The 17,868-nt window shown below is 43.4% G+C and overlaps 1 protein-coding gene across 1 annotated transcript in view; it reads left to right on the top strand.

Moving 5' to 3' along the window:
• The window catches only part of smarca1 (SWI/SNF related, matrix associated, actin dependent regulator of chromatin, subfamily a, member 1), a 92,803-nt gene that overhangs the window by 53,120 nt on the left and 21,815 nt on the right, over positions 1–17,868 (top strand). The window contains exons 15-18 of the mRNA XM_055643572.1: positions 2,110–2,242; positions 8,104–8,252; positions 10,324–10,440; positions 13,826–13,936. Coding sequence (XP_055499547.1) covers positions 2,110–2,242; positions 8,104–8,252; positions 10,324–10,440; positions 13,826–13,936 — 510 coding nt within the window. The remainder of the gene's footprint in view (positions 1–2,109; positions 2,243–8,103; positions 8,253–10,323; positions 10,441–13,825; positions 13,937–17,868) is intronic.

Below are 17,868 nucleotides of genomic sequence, written 5' to 3'. Positions count from 1 at the left end.
GATGCTGTCCGTGAGGTGTTTGCACGTTCTCCCTGTGACCGTATGGGCTTCCTCCAAGTGCACCAGTTTCCTCCCACATCCCAAAGATGTGGGGGTTTGTTTGTAGGTTAATTGGCTTCTGTAAATAGCCCCTGGTGTGTAAGGAGTAGATATGAAAGTGGGATAGCAGAGAACACGTGTGAATGGGTAAAGGGCGGTCGACGTGGACTTAGTGGGCCGAAGGGCCTTTTTCCATGCTACATCTTTCAATCAATTAATCAATGAAGAACTATCGGAGTATCGAGGTGGGTGTTCCAAGCTTAGCGGAATAATTGCAGTATCCCATCCAATATTTATACCTCCATTAATATTACATGTTTATCTGGTTATTAAACTTATTGCTGCCCGTGACACCCTGCTGTGCGATTATTACTCCCACGATTTAAAAGCAGGCGTTTTCTTTGGTGACGTGTTAAGAATTGCTTGATTTAGCCACTGCATTTTGAAGACATTCACTGCTCGCTTAGTTCTGAGCAAATTTGGGAGAAACACGATGAAATATCGCAATAAATTCCTTTCTGTCTTAAGTTATTTTTCTTCATCTTGCCATTCGTGTGAATTGCATTGAATTGAATGATACACCATGGAAATAAGTCCTTCAGCTGACAGAGTCCACACTGATAATCGATCAGCTGTTCACACTGGTTCTGTATACCACTTATGCAGTGGTTTAATAGTCAACTTGCAATAACTATGCTGTTATTTACTGAAAACTTGGGTCCATGACTGAAATTATTTCATTATCTATAATTCATATTTTTAGTGATTTGAAAGCAAATATCCATTGATCACTGCTGTTGCTTAAAGAGGATTTTATTGTTCCCTACAACTATTTTTCTGACACACTAAGCTTTGAGTATAACTTATTTCCAGAATGTCTGTGTACGTAAAACGTCTTCACAGTCAATTGGTACCACTCAACTTCCCAGATCTGACCTGACTTATGTTCACAGAGGTGCGGCATAGTCTCACAGCAGTAGAGTTGCTGCCTGACAGTGCCAGAGACCCGGGTTCGATCCTGACTGGGGGTGCTGTCTGTACAGAATTTGTACGTTCTTCCCTGTGACCTGCGTGGGTTTTCTCCGGGTGCTTCGGTTTCCTCCCACACCCCAAAGACGTGCAGGTTTTCAGTAAAATTGTAAATTGTCCCTAGTGTGCAAGATGGTGCTAGTGTGTGGGGTGATCGTTGGTCTGCGCATACTCGGTGGGCCGAAGGGCCTGTTTCCACACTGTATCTCTTTAAAAAAAAAAGAGAATCCAGGGAGCATTTCTGCATTCCAATAAATTGCTTGATTCATTGATAACATTTTGCCCTAGCTAGTCTTAAAATGCTATTTGTGCTTAAAATGCGATCCTTAATGCTGCTCTAGTCAATAGTTTTGATTTGGATTTGAATCTAGAACCATTTGGCATACATAACTATAAATTCCAGAACAAGGGGTCACAGTTTAAGGATAAGGGGGAAATCTTTTAGGACCGAGATGAGAAAAACATTTTTCACGCAGAGAGTGGTGAATCTCTGGAATTCTCTGCCACAGAAGGTAGTTGAGGCCAGTTCATTGGCTATATTTAAGAGGGAGTTAGATGTGGCCCTTGTGGCTAAAGGGATCAGAGGGTATGGAGAGAAGGCAGGTACAGGATACTGAATCGGATGATCAGCCATGATCATATTGAATGGCGGTGCAGGCTCGAAGGGCTGAATGGCCTACTCCTGCACCTATTTTCTATGTTTCTAAATTGTCATGTTTTTTCCCAAGTGTGCAATGCAAAGTGTGCTTGTTGTGGTTATTGAAGAAGCTCGTTTTAAAATGCTTAGCTCCAACATTTATGTTTAGTTCTGCAAAGCATACCCATTTCAGAAATTTTGCAAGGATTTTATAAATATTTAGATGTTTATAATCACTGTTTCAAGAGTCAATATGTCAATACAGTTTTATTGTCATATGTCCCAGATAGAACGATTAAAGTCTTACCTGCAGCAGCACAAAATAATATGTGTTTTTGCATTTGCTTATTTGCAGAATTTGCAAGATGTTCCAAAATTATCTTATGATTATTATTTTTTAATAGGATCGTGCTCATCGTATTGGGCAGAAGAAGACTGTCCGGGTATTCCGGCTCCTGACAGATAACACAGTGGAAGAACGGATTGTGGAAAGGGCTGAGATGAAGTTGCGACTTGACTCTATCGTTATTCAGCAAGGTTTGAAGGCATCTTTGCTTTGGGGAAATTTCATTCGACCCACCAACATCCCAATTATTACGGGTGTCGGGTTATGGGGAGAAGACCGGAGAATCGGGTTGAGAGGGAAAGAAAGATCAGCCATGATTGAATGGCAGAGTGGACTCGATGGGCCAAATGGCCTAATTCTGCTCCGATGAACTTATGAACTGTTCTGTCTTTAGGAGATTGAGAGGGGATCTTATAGAAACTTACGAAATTCTTAAGGGGTTGGACAGGCTAGATGCAGGAAGATTGTTCCCGATGTTAGGGAAGTCCAGGACAAGGGGTCACAGCTTAAGGATAAGAGGGAAATCCTTTAAAACCGAGATGAGAAGAACTTTTTTCACACAGAGAGTGGTGAATCTCTGGAACTCTCTGCCACAGGGTAGTTGAGGCCAGTTCATTTGCTATATTTAAGAGGGAGTTAGATGTGGCCCTTGTGGCTAAGGGGATCAGGGGGTATGGAGAGAAGGCAGGTACGGGATACTGAGTTGGATGATCAGCCATGATCATATTGAATGGCGGTGCAGGCTCGAAGGGCCGAATGGCCTGCACCTAATTTCTATGTTTCTATGTCTTGAGAAACATTTCCCCAGAAATCGGTAAAGCAAAAAGGAAACATGAAGTATTGTCTGCAGTTCTGGTTGCCCCATTACAGGAAAGATGCGGAGGCTTTCGAGAGGGTGCGGTAGAGGTTTACCAGAATGCTGCCTGGATCAGTGGGTTTCAACTACAAGGAGAGATTAGATCAACTTGGATTGTTTTATCTGGAATGTCAGAGGTTGAGGAGAGACTTGATAGAAGGGATCAAGGCATAGATAGGGTAGACAGTCAGAACCTTTTTCCCAGGGTGGGAATGTCCAACATTAGAGGGGCACAGCTATATGGTTAATGGTGATGATGTACAGGGCAAGTGGTGATGGCCTGGGGTGTTGGTTGGAGGCAGATACGATAGTGGTGTTTAAGAGGTTTTTAGATAGGCACATGGAAGTGCGGGGACTAGAGGAATCATGTAAAGGCAGATGAGATCAGTTTAACTTGACATCATGTTCGGCACATTGTTCCTATGTTCTATGATAAATTTTACTTTTTGTTTCTGTGGGTGCCAGATTGGAAATTAACGCCAGACATTGCCACATTTGAGAAGATAACGCAGGCCACAGATGGTAGACTAAGTACATAGCTTCTCGCAAAAGAATTAGGCCATTCGACCCATCGAGTCTACTCCGCCGTTCAATCATGGCTGAGTTTCCCTCGCAACCCATTTCTCCTGCCTTCTCCCCGTAACCCTATAACGGATTTAAGAGAGAGTTAGATAGAGCTCTAGGAGATAGTGGAGTCAAGGGATATGGGGAGAAGGCAGGCACGGCTTATTGATTGGGGACGATCAGCCATGATCACAATGAATGGCGGTGCTGGCTCGAAGGGCCGAATGGCCTCCTCCTGCACCTATTTTCTGTTTCAACACCTGACACCCGTACTAATCAAGAATCTGGAGGAACCAAATGTAGGAGGAAAACAGAATGCTTGAAGATCAGACACCATAGCTGCTGAGTTCTTCTAGCATTTTTACAGCCATGTTTGATCACATTTTGAAATGGATGCAATCTGATTTATTAGCAATCGCGTTTGATTAAATTGATGATGTCATAGAGGGTGGATGAGGTCCCTACACTTGATGTTTACAGGGACTTTCAAAGGTCTTTGGATAACATGGGCATTATCGGGCTTGTTGGCAAAACTGAAACCGGAGAAGGGGTGACAAGAAAAGGTGTGACAGCACAGAGACAATATTTGGTTCTGAGATTTTGAAAGGAGTCAATTTTCGGTGCACAGTGGTGTTCCCCTGCAGTGTGTAACAGGGTAAATATTAAAGGCTTGGACAGATGAAAATGAATCCACAGGATTGAGTGATCACACAGGTACCTGGGTAGAAAAGAGAACCTCTAGTGCAGTGTAGTTTAGTTCAGAGGTACAGCACGGAAACAGGCTCTTCGGCCCACCGAGTCCACGCCAACCAGCGATCCGCGCACACCAACACTATCCTACACACGCTAGTTTAGTTTAGTTTAGGTTTGAGACACTGGGCGGAATACAGGCCTTTCGGCCCACTGAGTCTATACCGACCAGCGATTCCCGCACACTAAACGCTACCCTACACACACCAGGGACAATTTAGAATTTTACCAATTTTTACGCTGGCCAGTGTGGGCTAGGTGGGCCGAGGGGAGTGTTTTAGGGATACAGCGCGGAAACAGGCCCTTCGGCCCACCGAGTCTGCGCCGACCAGCGATTCCTGTACACTAACACAACTCGGCGCTCACTCACCAAGGACAATTTACAATTTTACCACCAATTAACCTACAAACCTGCACGTCTTTGGAGTTTGTGAGGAAACTGGAGCTCCTGGAGAAAACTCAGACAGGTCACGGGGAGAACGTACAAACTCCATACAGACAGCACCCGTGGTCAGGATCGAACCCGGGTGTTTGATGCCGTAAGCAACAACTCTACCTCTGCGCCACTGTTAGTTTTGGGGATGTAGTGGCGATGTTCCCAATCTGCTGTAGCTAGCCAGTTTTAAGTCGGAGACACAAGGAATTGCAGATGCTGGTACCTTGAATAAAACACAAAGTGCTGGAGTAACTCAGCAGGGCAGGCACTTTATTTGGAGGAAACAGATTGGTGACGTTTCGTGTCAGGATCCGAACTGAAGAACGGTCCTGACCCCAAATATCCATCTCCTCTACAGATACTGCCTGACCCGCTCAGAGTGATAGAGTCATACAGTGTGAAAACAGGCACTTTGGCTTAGGTTCCTATTAAATCATTCCCTCCTCACCTTAAACCTATGGCCTCTGGTTCTTGATTTCCCCCACTCTGGGTAAAATACTCTGTGCATTTACCCTATCTATTCACATCATGATCTTATGCACCTCTATAAGATAACCCCTCATCCTCCTGCACTCCAAGTGATAAAGTCCTAGCCTGCTCAACCTCTCATAGCTCCAGCCTGTGAGTCCTGGCAACACCTTCACTGTACCCTTTCCAGCTTAACAACATTAAGCTGTTCTCAGCCATGGTAGCTGGGATGGTATTTTTCCTTTCAACTCCCCACTACCTCCACAAGTTCATAAGGCCCATCAAGTCTACTCTGCCATTCAATCATGGCTGATGTATCTTTTCCTCTCAGCCCCATTCTCCTGCCTTCTCCCATTAACCCCTGACACCCGTACTAATGAAGAATCTGCCAACCTCCGCCTCAAAAATATCCATTGAATTGGCTTCCAGCGATTCACCACCCTCTGACTGAAGAAATTCCTCCTCATCTCCTTTCTGAAGGTACGTCCTTTTATTCTGAGGCTATGGCCTCTGGTCCTTTCACCACTTGGTAAGTTTCAATGAGGTGGCCCCTCATCCATTTAAACCTCCTACCTAAAGGGGCAACCTTTAATCTAAACCTAATCCTCCAACCATGTGCGACGTTACAGTGGAGGAAGGAATTGAGACTATTCCTGCCAGTGACTCTTGCTTGACATAGTGTTCCATCGAATGAAAACTGGATCAGAATTCAATGGGAATCTGAATTCCTTAGTCTGAAGAAGGGTCTCAACCCGGAACGTTACCCGTTCCTTCTCTCCAGAGATGGTGCCTGTCCTGCTGAGTTACTCCAGTATTTTGTGTCTATCTTCAATGAGAATAGAGTCATAGAAACAGTAAAATACATGCACGCGTAGGCCATTCAGCCCGTCGAGCCAGCACCACAATTCAATATGATCATGGCTGATCATCTAAAATCAGTACCCCGTTCCTGCTTTTTCCCTATATCGCTTGATGCCTTTAGCCCTAAGGGCTAAATCTAACTCTCTCTTGAAAACATCCAGTGAGTTGCAGAGAATTCCACAGATTCCTTTGCTCCATAGATGCTGCCTAACCCGCTGAGTTTCTCCAGCATTTTTGTCTATCACAGATTCACAACTCTCTGGGTGAAAATCAGTAATATTTCCTGCTGAGACAGGAATAGTCTTCCTGGTGACGTGGCTGAAGGTCACTCCTGCTGGTGAAACCAGATACTACCCTGCATTTCTGCAGACGGAAGAGATGTTTCCACTAATGGAAGAGTCTAGGACTAGAGGTCATAGCCTCAGAATTAAAGGGCATTCCTTTAGGAAGGAGACGAGAAGGAACTTAGTTAGTCAGAGGGTGGTGAATCTGTGGAATTCTCTGCCACAGAAGGCAGTGGAGGCCAAGTCAATGAATATTTTTAAGGCAGAGATAAATAGATTTGTGATTAGTAGCAATGTTACAACATTTTGAGATTTAAAAAATCAAGTCTGCAATTTATCCCATCAGATAAAGCATAACAATAAGTTTAATTTGACACCTAATTCACTTTCATATCTCAAGTAATAAAAAAGTTATGGCCATTTTCATACTCGGAAATTAGCATCTTGTTCCCTATTGATTTTCTATGGACATAACAAAAAAGCTGTGATCGTGGACAGTCAAAAGCCCATAACCTTCTTAAAAATTAAGAGAACTGAATGAAATTTTCAGTTATCATAGATTGAAGCATTCTGAAACAAATATAACATAATCTTACTTGGATGACCTGAAATTAAAGCATATAATTAGTTAGTTACCCAATTGTAGCTAATTTCAAACTTCAATTACTAGATCTAAACATCTATCCATTTCTTAATAAATGATTAACATTTTTAAATAGCCCAAGTGTCCAAATAATATTCACAAATAATTCACAATAAAACATGATTTTTAAATCTCATTTACATCAATTTATAGGCCAAATGGAAGGAATTTAGTGTTCAATTGCTGTAAATTAAAGTCCATTTAAATCGGCTTTCTAGTGGGTTCCTGTGAACGCGCTGGTTTAGAACGTTCACATTGTGCTGGATTTGTGCCCTCAAATGCCCAGAAAAATACTGCGGGATATAAAGAGCCCAAAATGAACTACTCGCTATAGAAAACTTTATTAACAGGGTTATATACAAACCCCATTTAATGTAAAAATAAGGTACATACCTTTAATTGTTTGCTTTATAAAACCCTGGGGCTGCAAGAGGTCGCGGGTTTAGAGAGTGATTTTTAAACTACTATAACTATTTTACAAGGCCATAAAAACTAATAATACCTTTTGCGACGGGGTCTTTCAGCGATTTTCCGTTAATGATTTACTAGCCTGAACATTTTCGATTGCAACAGCCTAGTAAAAATCGCGTTTTAAACCCGCCCCCTCTAAACAGCGCCAAAATCACACACACGGGGTAGGGCAGATGCTCAGCCACGATTCAGGTAGGTTTTGTAACATACCTATGATTAGTACAGGTGTCAGAGGTTATGGGGAGAAGGCAGGAGAATGGGGTTAGGGGGGAAGAGATAGATCAGACATGATTGAATGGCGGAGTAAAATTAATAGGCCGAATGGCTTAATTGTACTCCTATCAATTATGACTTACTGACCTCATGAGATAGATGAAGCACTGGCTGGAAGCAGGGGGAACAAAATGCGTTGTGACAAATGAGTTCACAGCAGGTGTCCTTGAGACTCTTGAAAGGCGCCCATAAATAAAATTTATTATTATTATTATTATTATCCTGTTACTTCCTTCATGAATTAGCTCACGGCAGGGATGCAGATTTGTTTTGTTTTGGTTTTATTTTTTTTAATTAATTTCAGTCAATTATTATGTAATCAATAACAGAATCAGCACAGCAGCATCTGACTTTGTTTCTGGAGAAGGGTCTTATTTTGTACCCGTTCCGCAGTATCACTTGAGCTTTTGACGACGCATTGTTTTGTCGTTTTCTTTCCCCCCCAGGGAGGTTAATTGATCAACAGGCCAACAAACTGGGCAAGGATGAAATGCTGCAAATGATTCGGCACGGCGCCACCCATGTGTTTGCCACCAAAGACAGTGAGCTCACCGACGAGGACATTGACACCATCCTGGAGAGAGGAGAAAAGAAGGTACAAAAATACCGGCTTGTGATCGTCAGTCCGTGCGTTTCTCCACTTTCATAAACGATAGGAGCAGATTGAGGCCATTCAGCCCACCGAGTCTACTGAGCGCTTGCAATGCCATGGCATAGGGGGCTAGGCTGGGTATAGGCATTTGATGGCTCGCTAGCACAGGTATGATGGCTGATAGGCCGGTTACAAATGGCCTCCACTGCCTTCTGTGGCAGAGAATTCCACAGATTCACGACCTTCTGTCCAACTCATTGACAGTAACATTTGTAGTTTGTTTCTACGTCCATACGTTCTAGGGGCAGAATCAGGACATTTGGCCCACCAAGTCTACTCTGCCACTCAATCCATCTTTCCCTCTCAATCCCAGTCTCCAGCCTTCTCCCCATTACCTCTGGCACCCATACTAATCAAGAATCTGTCAATCTCCGCTTTACATATATTCATTGACTCGGCCTCCACAGCCTGCTGTGGCAGTTTAGTATAACATTGTCATATGTACCGAGGTTCAGTGAAAAGCTTTTGTTTGCATGTAAACCAGTCAATGGAAAGTCTATGCATGAACACAATTAAGCCACAGTGCACAAGTAAAGATTAAAGGCTACTGGATTTAGTGCAAAGATAGAACTTTGAAATCTGATAAAGTTCAATTAAAGATAGCTTAATCTCCAATGGCCTCCAATACCAGGAACCAAACTTGACAAAACACAACCATCGTGGATACAGGAACACTCAGATATTGTGAGAATTCTTTCCAATGCCACGTATGCAGTTATAAATGTAGACTTTAGAGTCACAGCACGAAAACAGGCCCTTTGGCCCATTGAATCTGTGCCGACCAGAGATCACCCCACACACTAACACTATCCTACACACTGGGGACAATTTTGCAACTTACCGAAGCCAATTAATCTACAAAACTGTACCTCTTTGAGGTATAGGAGGAAACCGGAGGTCACGGGGGAAAAAACCCACGCAGGTCACGGGGAGAACGTACAAACTCAGTACAGATAGCACCAACTCTACTGCTACGCCAGCGTGCCGCCTGCAGGGGCATTGTGTGGTAATGCAAAAAGATACAACATTCATTGCAAAGATAGATCTGGATTTTTTTTGTTGACTGGACGGATCCAGTCTTAATGATGAGGGATGTTAGTGCATGGAAACATGAGATTTGTCCCTCACAGGGCAGCTGAAAAAGGACACACACGCACATGATATGCCTGTTCCTTGGTTGGATGGTTCTTCAACTGGGCCCAATGCTGTCATCATCTGCATAGGGTTACTGGTCGGTTGATAAGTAGCGGGAACTCTAGATAATTGTTTCCCACCAATAATGCAAGAGTACTGAAGTAAATATCCAGGTTCTGATGGCCCCCAAACCACCATCAACCAGGAATCCAATCCAGAGATCACCTTGACAAACACGACAATCTAATCAGCTGGGCGGTCAAGGGGACACATTTTGTCTTTAGGTGTAACATATTGTCTGTGTTATTTGACCTGATTCTTAATACATTGCACACACACATTTAGTTGCGTTTAGTTTGGAGATTAAGCGAGAAAACAGGCCCTTCGGCCCACCGAGTCTGCACCCACAAGCAATCCCCACACATTAACACGATCCTACACACACTCGGGACAATTTACAATTTTACCAAGCCAGTTAGCCTACAAACCTGGAGTGTGGGAGGAAACCTGGAGAAATCCAGAGCTCCTGGAAGACAAACGAATGCGGGTCTAGTCAGGATTGAATGTGGGTAGACACAAAATGCCGAAATAACTCAGCGGGACAGGCAGCATCTCTGGAGAGAAGGAATGGGCGACGTTTCAAGTCGAGACCCTTCTTCAGACCTGGGTCTCTGGCGTTGTAAAGGCAGCAACTCTACCGCTGCGGCACCGTGTCATCCAAGGAGATTTATACAACGCACGTATAAATCTCTGCATTACACAATTACTTTCACATTTCTTTTCTCTTTTGTCTTTTTTAACATCATTGCCTCTCTTGTAATCTATCCTTTTGTTGTGCTTAACTACCTTTTCAAGTACATTTCATTTTTTATGGTTATAGACAGCTGAACTGAAAGAACGCTTGCAAAATCTTGGTGAGAATTCTCTGCGATCATTTACAATGGAAACAGAAAGTTTATATAGTTTTGAAGGAGAAGATTATAGAGGAAAACAGAAGGTGAGTCTGCGTTTATTAGTTCTGACTTCCGTTTTCTGTTGTTTTGCAATTTATTATCTTAGTCTACCTGTATTTGTTTGAGCTTTATTTAAGAATAAAGCTGCTTTAATTTAAGGTGCATACATACAATTGTCTTTTGGAGCATTGTTAAGACTAATCTAATGTTTCCACCATTTGTACCAATTTAAAACCATTGTCTGTACTAGGTATTCTACATAGACAAAAAATGCTGGGGTAACTCCGCAGGTGAGGCAGCATCTGTGGAGAGAAGGAATAGGCGACGTTTCGGGTCGAAACCCTTCTTCAGACTGATGTCGGGGTGGGGTGGGGGGGTGGGAAGAAAGGAAGTAGGAGGAGACAGTAGGACTGTGGGAGAACTGAGAAGGAGAGGGGAAGGAGGGAGAAAGCAAGGGCCATCTAAAATTAGAGAAGTCAATGTTCATACCGCTGGGGTGTGGGCGATCCAAGCGAAATATGAAGTGCTGTTCCTCCAATTTGCACTGGGCCTCACTCTGGCAATGGAGGAGACCCAGGACAGAAAGGGACAGATTGGGAATGGGAGGGGGAGTGCTGGGCCACCGGGAGTTCTGGTTGGTTAAGACGGACTGAGCGGAGGTGTTCAGCGAAACGATCGCCGAGCCTGCGCTTGGTCTCGCCGATGTAGAGCAGTTGACACCTGGAGCAGTGGATGCAGTAGAGAGGTTGGAGGGAGGTGCAGGTGAACTTGTGTCTCACCTAGAAAGACTGATTTAGGTCCTTGGATGGAGTCAAGGGGGGAGGTAAAGGGACAGGTGTTGCATCTCCTGCAGTTGCAGGGGAATGTACCCGGGGAAGGCGTGGTATGGGTGGGAATGGACAAGACCTTTGTCCCTTCCCATCTCTTAAAACGTGTGGTGTATTGTCACCTCTCATCATTGCAAAATAACTGCATATGCAAAAGTGATTGAAATACAAGAAAGAAATTGAATTGAATCATGAACCTTTCCTACCTCAGGATCTCCCAAATGCCTTAGAGTCAATAAAATACCTTTGCAATGTGGCCACTTGATACTAGGAACGTGACAGCTAAAATGCGTGCAGTGAACTTCCGCAAACAACCTTGTGATCAAGGTTATTCAGTACGTCCTGGTTGTATTGATTGAAGGATACATATTTAAAAACGTTTTAGAGGTACAGCGCGGTAACGGGCCCTTCAGCCCATCGAGTCCGCGCTGACTAGCAATCCCTACACACTAATACTATCCTACACATACAAGGGAGAATTTTACATTCACACCAAAGCCGTTTAAACCTAAGAAGCACAGAACAAAGCAGAGCCGGCACCAAGGATTCAGGGAAGGTGGAGCCCACAATGGTCCATTGTTGGCTGTTGAAGAGATGATAACGAAGGGATATGAACAGTGAAACTAGCGGGATGGCCAGGGTGGAGGAGGGACGGACAGGGTGAGGGAGGGACAGCGGGAATTCGAGGGTTCCTTGAAATTAGAGAGATCAATATTCATACCGCTGAGTTGTGTGGAGATCTGATCTAAAAGGTCGGAGAGTCAAGGAACTGCAGATGCTGGAATTTTGAGCACAACACAAAGTACTGAGGTAACTCAGCGGGTGAAGCAGCATCTGTGGAATGAATGTAGTTTAGAGATGCAGCATGTAAACAGGCCCTACAGCCCACCGAGTCCACGCTGATCAGCGATCACCCGTACCCTAGTTCAATCTGACACACGAGGGACAATTTACAGAAGCCAATTAACCTACAAACCTGCACTTCTTTGGGATGTGGTAGGAAACCAGAGCACCTGGAGAAAACCCATGCGGTGACAAGGAGGAAGTACAAACTCCGTACAGACAGCACCCGTAGTCAGGATCAAACCCGGGTCTCTGGCACTGTAAGACAGCAACTCTACCGCTGTGCACCGTGGATAGGCATTGTTTTGGGTCGGGACAGTAGATACTGGAATCTTGAGTCAGGACCTTTCTTTAATCTGAGGAAGGGTCCTGACTCGAAATGCTGCCCATTCATTCCTATTTTTTTTGTATGTTTTATTATGTTATCTAATGAGTTTACAGACCTGTTATGCTGTTGCAAGTAAGAATTTAATTGTTCTGTTTCAGTACATGTGACAATTAAGCTCTCTTGACTATTATTGTGTCTCTGCTTATAGCTCACAGGTTTTGAACTGCTCTTGTGGGATACGTGTGCAAATATTCAAATACTTCTTCAGTCTGAAGAAAGTCCCTGACCCAAAATGTCGTCTGTCCATTTCCCTCCAAAGATGCTGCCTGACCTGCAGAGTTCCTCCAGCACTTTGCGTGTTACTCGAGATTCCAGCATCTGCATTCTCCCGAGTCTATACAATATTCCGCTTTTGGTTTAATAGAACTCATTTGGAATCAATGGGGTAATGTCTCCTATGGTGGTGAAAAGAGGAGTGTTACAATGTTACGCACCAGTATTCAGCGGTGCAATTTCACACAGCAACACTTTTTTTAGTTTATAAACGAGGAATTTTCCCACTCATGGTGAACAGCATCTCAGGGGATTCACTGGTCTTTACTTAATGCCTTTGAATTTGAACAATGGGTGAATGTAGATCTTGTCATTTGTATGACTGTGCAGCATTCAGTGTTTGCACTTGGGTTAATTTAATTTTTACAACACCGGGGAATGAAAGTACTTCATACATGCTTTAATAATCTGCCTTTATCCTTCTTGCCTGCTCTTAGTATATCGTCTTTTGCAGCTTTCTTTGTTTTGCGTATATTATCTCATGGTTTTTAATGACTGCCAGGGTTGAATGGCTACAATCTCTGAGTTCCCAGTTCACTTGAACCCAGGCTTTTGACTCAAATCTGTATGACGTTGTGTTCTTGGCACCATTCTCCGTGTCTTGGCATCATGTTCGGCACCGACACCGTGGGCTGAAGGGCCAGTTCCCTTGCTGTATTTCTGTTTGTTCTATGTCCTACATTGACAGATGTCCACAGTACATAGTCCACCTCCGCTTTTCTGGCAACTGGTGGTCTGGCACCTCCCTTAATCCAGACAAAATTACCAGAGCGCACTTGAAATCCTCCCCCCCCCCCCCCCCCCCCCCCCCCCCCCCCACCTCTGGAACTCCAGCCCGGCCAGATCCATTCCCATAGCCGACTCCCGAGGCCGACTTTGTATCCCGGCCCCTCAGCGGCCTGTTCCGGTACCGTTGGATTCCTCTCGGAGGCCATGACCTCTGTTGGTCCGGAAAAACGGATAATCCAGAAAGGCTCTTGGAACCAAGGGTGCTGGAAAATTGATGGTGAACCTGTATAGCGTGTATTTAAATTGAGGATTGAGTACTATTTTTCAATGTACAATGTGAATGAAAACATTTTCTTTGGTAATAAACAGATTGGTTTGACGGAGTGGATCGAACCGCCCAAACGAGAACGGAAAGCCAATTATGCAGTGGATGCTTATTTCCGGGAGGCACTACGTGTCAGCGAGCCCAGAGCCCCAAAGGTACAGCAACGTATAAAACAGTCTTGGCCAAGCTTGGTTAGGGAATCGACTTGGTTTCAAATTTACTTTGGCCTAGTGATCTTTGGAAAGTGACTTCAATATAATGTGGATAAATGTGAGGTTATCCATTTTGGTGGCAAAAAAACGGGAAAGCAGACTATTATCTAAATGGTGGCCGATTGGGAAAGGGGGAGATGCAGCGAGACCTGGGTGTCATGGTACATCAGTCATTGAAGGTAGGCATGCAAGTGCAGCAGGCAGTAAAGAAAGCGAATGGTATGTTAGCTTTCATTGCAAAAGGATTTGAGTATAGGAGCAGGGAGGTTCTACTGCAGTTGTACAGGGTCTTGGTGAGACCACACCTGGAGTATTGCGTACAGTTTTGGTCTCCAAATCTGAGGAAGGACATTACTGCCATAGAGGGAGTACAGAGAAGGTTCACCAGACTGATTCCTGGATAGACTTGGTCAGGACTGTCTTATGAAGAAAGACTGGATAGACTTGGTTTATACTCTCTAGAATTTAGGAGATTGAGAGGGGATCTTATAGAAACTTACAAAATTCTTAAGGGGTTGGACAGGCTAGATGCAGGAAGATTGTTCCCGATGTTGGGGAAGTCCAGGACAAGGGGTCACAGCTTAAGGATAAGGGGGAAATCCTTTAAAACCGAGATGAGAAGAACTTTTTTCACACAGAGAGTGGTGAATCTCTGGAACTCTCTGCCACAGAGGGTAGTTGAGGCCAGTTCATTGGCTATATTTAAGAGGGAGTTAGATGTGGCCCTTCTGGCTAAAGGGATCAGGGGTATGGAGAGAAGGCAGGTACAGGATACTGAGTTGGATGATCAGCCATGATCATATTGAATGGCGGCGCAGGCTTGAAGGGCCGAATGACCTACTCCCGCACCTAATTTCTATGTTTCTATGTTTCTATAATCACACAGTGATCCAAATGTGGGGAGGCAAAACAAAAACATGTATTGTGATGTGACAATAGAACCCTTGATATCAAAGGCAACTTTATTCAACAGCAAACACAAAGTGCTGGAGTAACTCAGCGGGTCAGGAAGTATCTCTGGGGAAAAAAGATTCATGACGTTTTGGGTCGTAACGCTTCTTCAGAGTCATATTTCTGAAGAAGAGTTCCGACCCGAAATGTGACTCATCCTTTTTCTCCAGAGATGCTGCCTGACCCGCCGTGTTACTCCAGCACTTTGTGTCTATTTCCAATTTGAACCAGCATCTGCAGGTCCTTTACACACGTTTTATTCAATGGCATTTTATTGCCACATGTATCTAGGTAAAGCAAATTTCTTTTTTTCCATACAATTCTTTAAAATCTTGTTATATATACGCGTAACCATACCCAAGTACAAAAGTGTGAGACTAGTAGATTGCAGAAAGTTCGTACACAAGAGTCGCCATGTTACTGGCACCATCTTGTATCCATCAAGTTTCAAAGTTCTTAAACATGTAGAGTCTTAACTTGGCCTTGTTGGACGATACAGCTCACACCCTCCATGACACACTGGTCAACCTGAGGAGCACCTTCAGCAACAGACTGGTTCCACCAAGATGCAGTACAGAACGCCACAGTAGATCCTTTCTCCCCTTTCTGTCGTGGGGTAGACTGACTCCCCTTCCCCCCCCCTCCCCCAATCTTTGCACATCCCCAATCCTTTTCACTCGTCACTTTAATTTTGTGCATTTATGACTTGGCAGATCAATTTCCTTCCTGGGATAAATAAAGTTCTATCGTATCGTATTGCATTTCCCAGAGAATGATCACCTAATTGCCATTGATAAGGGATGTTTTATTTTAGTTTAGTTTAGAGATACTGTGTGGAAACAGACCCTTTGGCCCACCGAGTCTGCACCGACCAACAATCCCCGCACACTAACACTATCTCCCACACACACTCGGGACAATTTCAATTTACACCAAGCCAATTAACCTACATTGGAGTGTGGGAGGAAACCGAAGATCTCACACAGGTCACGGGTAGAACGTACAAACGCCATACAGACAGCACCCGGAGTCCGGATTGAACCCGGCTCTCTGGCGCTTTAAGGCAGTAGCTCGACCGTATCTCTACAGTAAAAACAATTTAGACCTCTTTTATCAAGAGTATGACTTTATGACTGTTCGATGAAACACACAGGGACCATCTTTCTTCTCTGTTCTAGATGACAATTTGAAATATTTCTCATGACACTGGAACTGGTGCATTTCATGTAGATGCTGAAATTAACTTCCATTGACTTAATGGAGCTGAACTTTGGAAGTATAATTCAGAAACTCAACTGTATTGTGTATTAGACACATGAGAAGAAATTATTACCTTGATGTATTTCCAGAGGAGACTTGGAAAGACGTAATTTAAGAAACTAAATTTAAGAAACTCATTCACGAGGAGCAAAGTATAAAGGAGTTGTGTGGGGAAAGCCTTTTTACACAGGACCTGGTGTGTGTCATAGAGACTTAAAGCCGTGGAATCATACAGCATGGAAACAGGCCCTTTGGCCCAACTTAACCACGTCAAACAACATGCCCCATCTACACTAGTCCCACCTACCCGCGTTTGGCATGTATCCCTCCAAACCTGTATTATCCATGTATCTGTCTAAATGTTTATTAAATGCTGGGATTGTCCCTGCCTCCTCCGGCAGCTCGTTACATACACCCACCACCCTTTGCCACTCAGGTTCCTATTAAATCTTTCCCCCCTCACCTTTAACCTATGTCCCCTGGAGCTTGGAATGGACTGCCAGCGATGGTGGCAGAGACACATACGCTAATGCCATTTATGCGACCTTTAGATAGGCAAATAGATATGCATGGATTGAAGGGGAACAGATCATGTACAAGTAGTTGGGATTATTTTATCTTGCCATCATGTACAGACATTGTGGGCAGAAGGGCCTGTTCATGTGCTGTACCCTTCTGTGTAGGAAATAACTGCAGATGCCCGTTTAAATCGAAGATAGACACAAAATGCTGGAGCAACTCTGCAGGACAGGCAGCATCTCCAGAGAGAATGAATGGGTAATGTTTCGACCTGAAACGTCACCCATTTCTTCTCTCCAGAGATGCTGCCTGTCCCGTTGACTTGCTCCAGCATTTTGTGTCAGTACTCTTCTGTGTTCTATGTGCATGCCACCTTATTGTTTGATCCAGTGAAGGATACATACATTGTATATATGCTTCCAATATATAGTTCCACTGAAGTTAGTGGCACTGAACTTGGATATGGATTGCAACATCCATAAGCTATTACGTGACCTGTTTGGCTCCTACAGTATTAAGATAGATTATGGGTGGTGATGGGTAAAATGATATTGTGTAAAATAATCCTCCACTCAATCTAATTCTTAGAAATGTCCATCAAAATAGCAATGTTACAAAATTTTGAGATTTTAAATATCAAGCCTGTAATTTATCCCATCAGATAAAGCATAAAAAGAAGTTTAATTTGACACCTAATTCACTTTCATATCTTCAGTATTAAAAATGTTATGGCCATTTTCATACTCAGAAATTAGCATCTTGTTCCCTATTGCTTTTCCATTGACTTAACACAAAAGCTGTGACCGTGGACAGTCAAATGGCCATAACTTTCTTAAAAATTAAGAGAACTGAAAGAAATTTTCAGTTATTATAGATTGAAGCATTCTGAAACAAATATGAAACAATCTTACTTAGATGACTTGAAATTAAAGCATATAATTAGTTAGTTACCTAATTGTAGCTAATTACAAAATTCAATTACTAGATCTAAACATCTATCCATTTCTTAAGAATAGATTAACATTTTTAAATAGCCTAAGTGTCCAAATAACATTCACACAAGAATTCACAATATAACATAATTTTTAAATCTCATTGTCATAGGCCAAATGGAAGGAATTTAATGTTTAATACCTGTTAAATAA

Source organism: Leucoraja erinacea, chromosome 12 (assembly GCF_028641065.1).
Source record: "Leucoraja erinacea ecotype New England chromosome 12, Leri_hhj_1, whole genome shotgun sequence".
In the NCBI taxonomy this organism is placed as follows: domain Eukaryota; kingdom Metazoa; phylum Chordata; class Chondrichthyes; order Rajiformes; family Rajidae; genus Leucoraja; species Leucoraja erinaceus.
The sequence above is the reverse complement of the archived record's forward strand: the minus strand, read 5'-3'. Positions and strand labels throughout refer to the sequence as shown.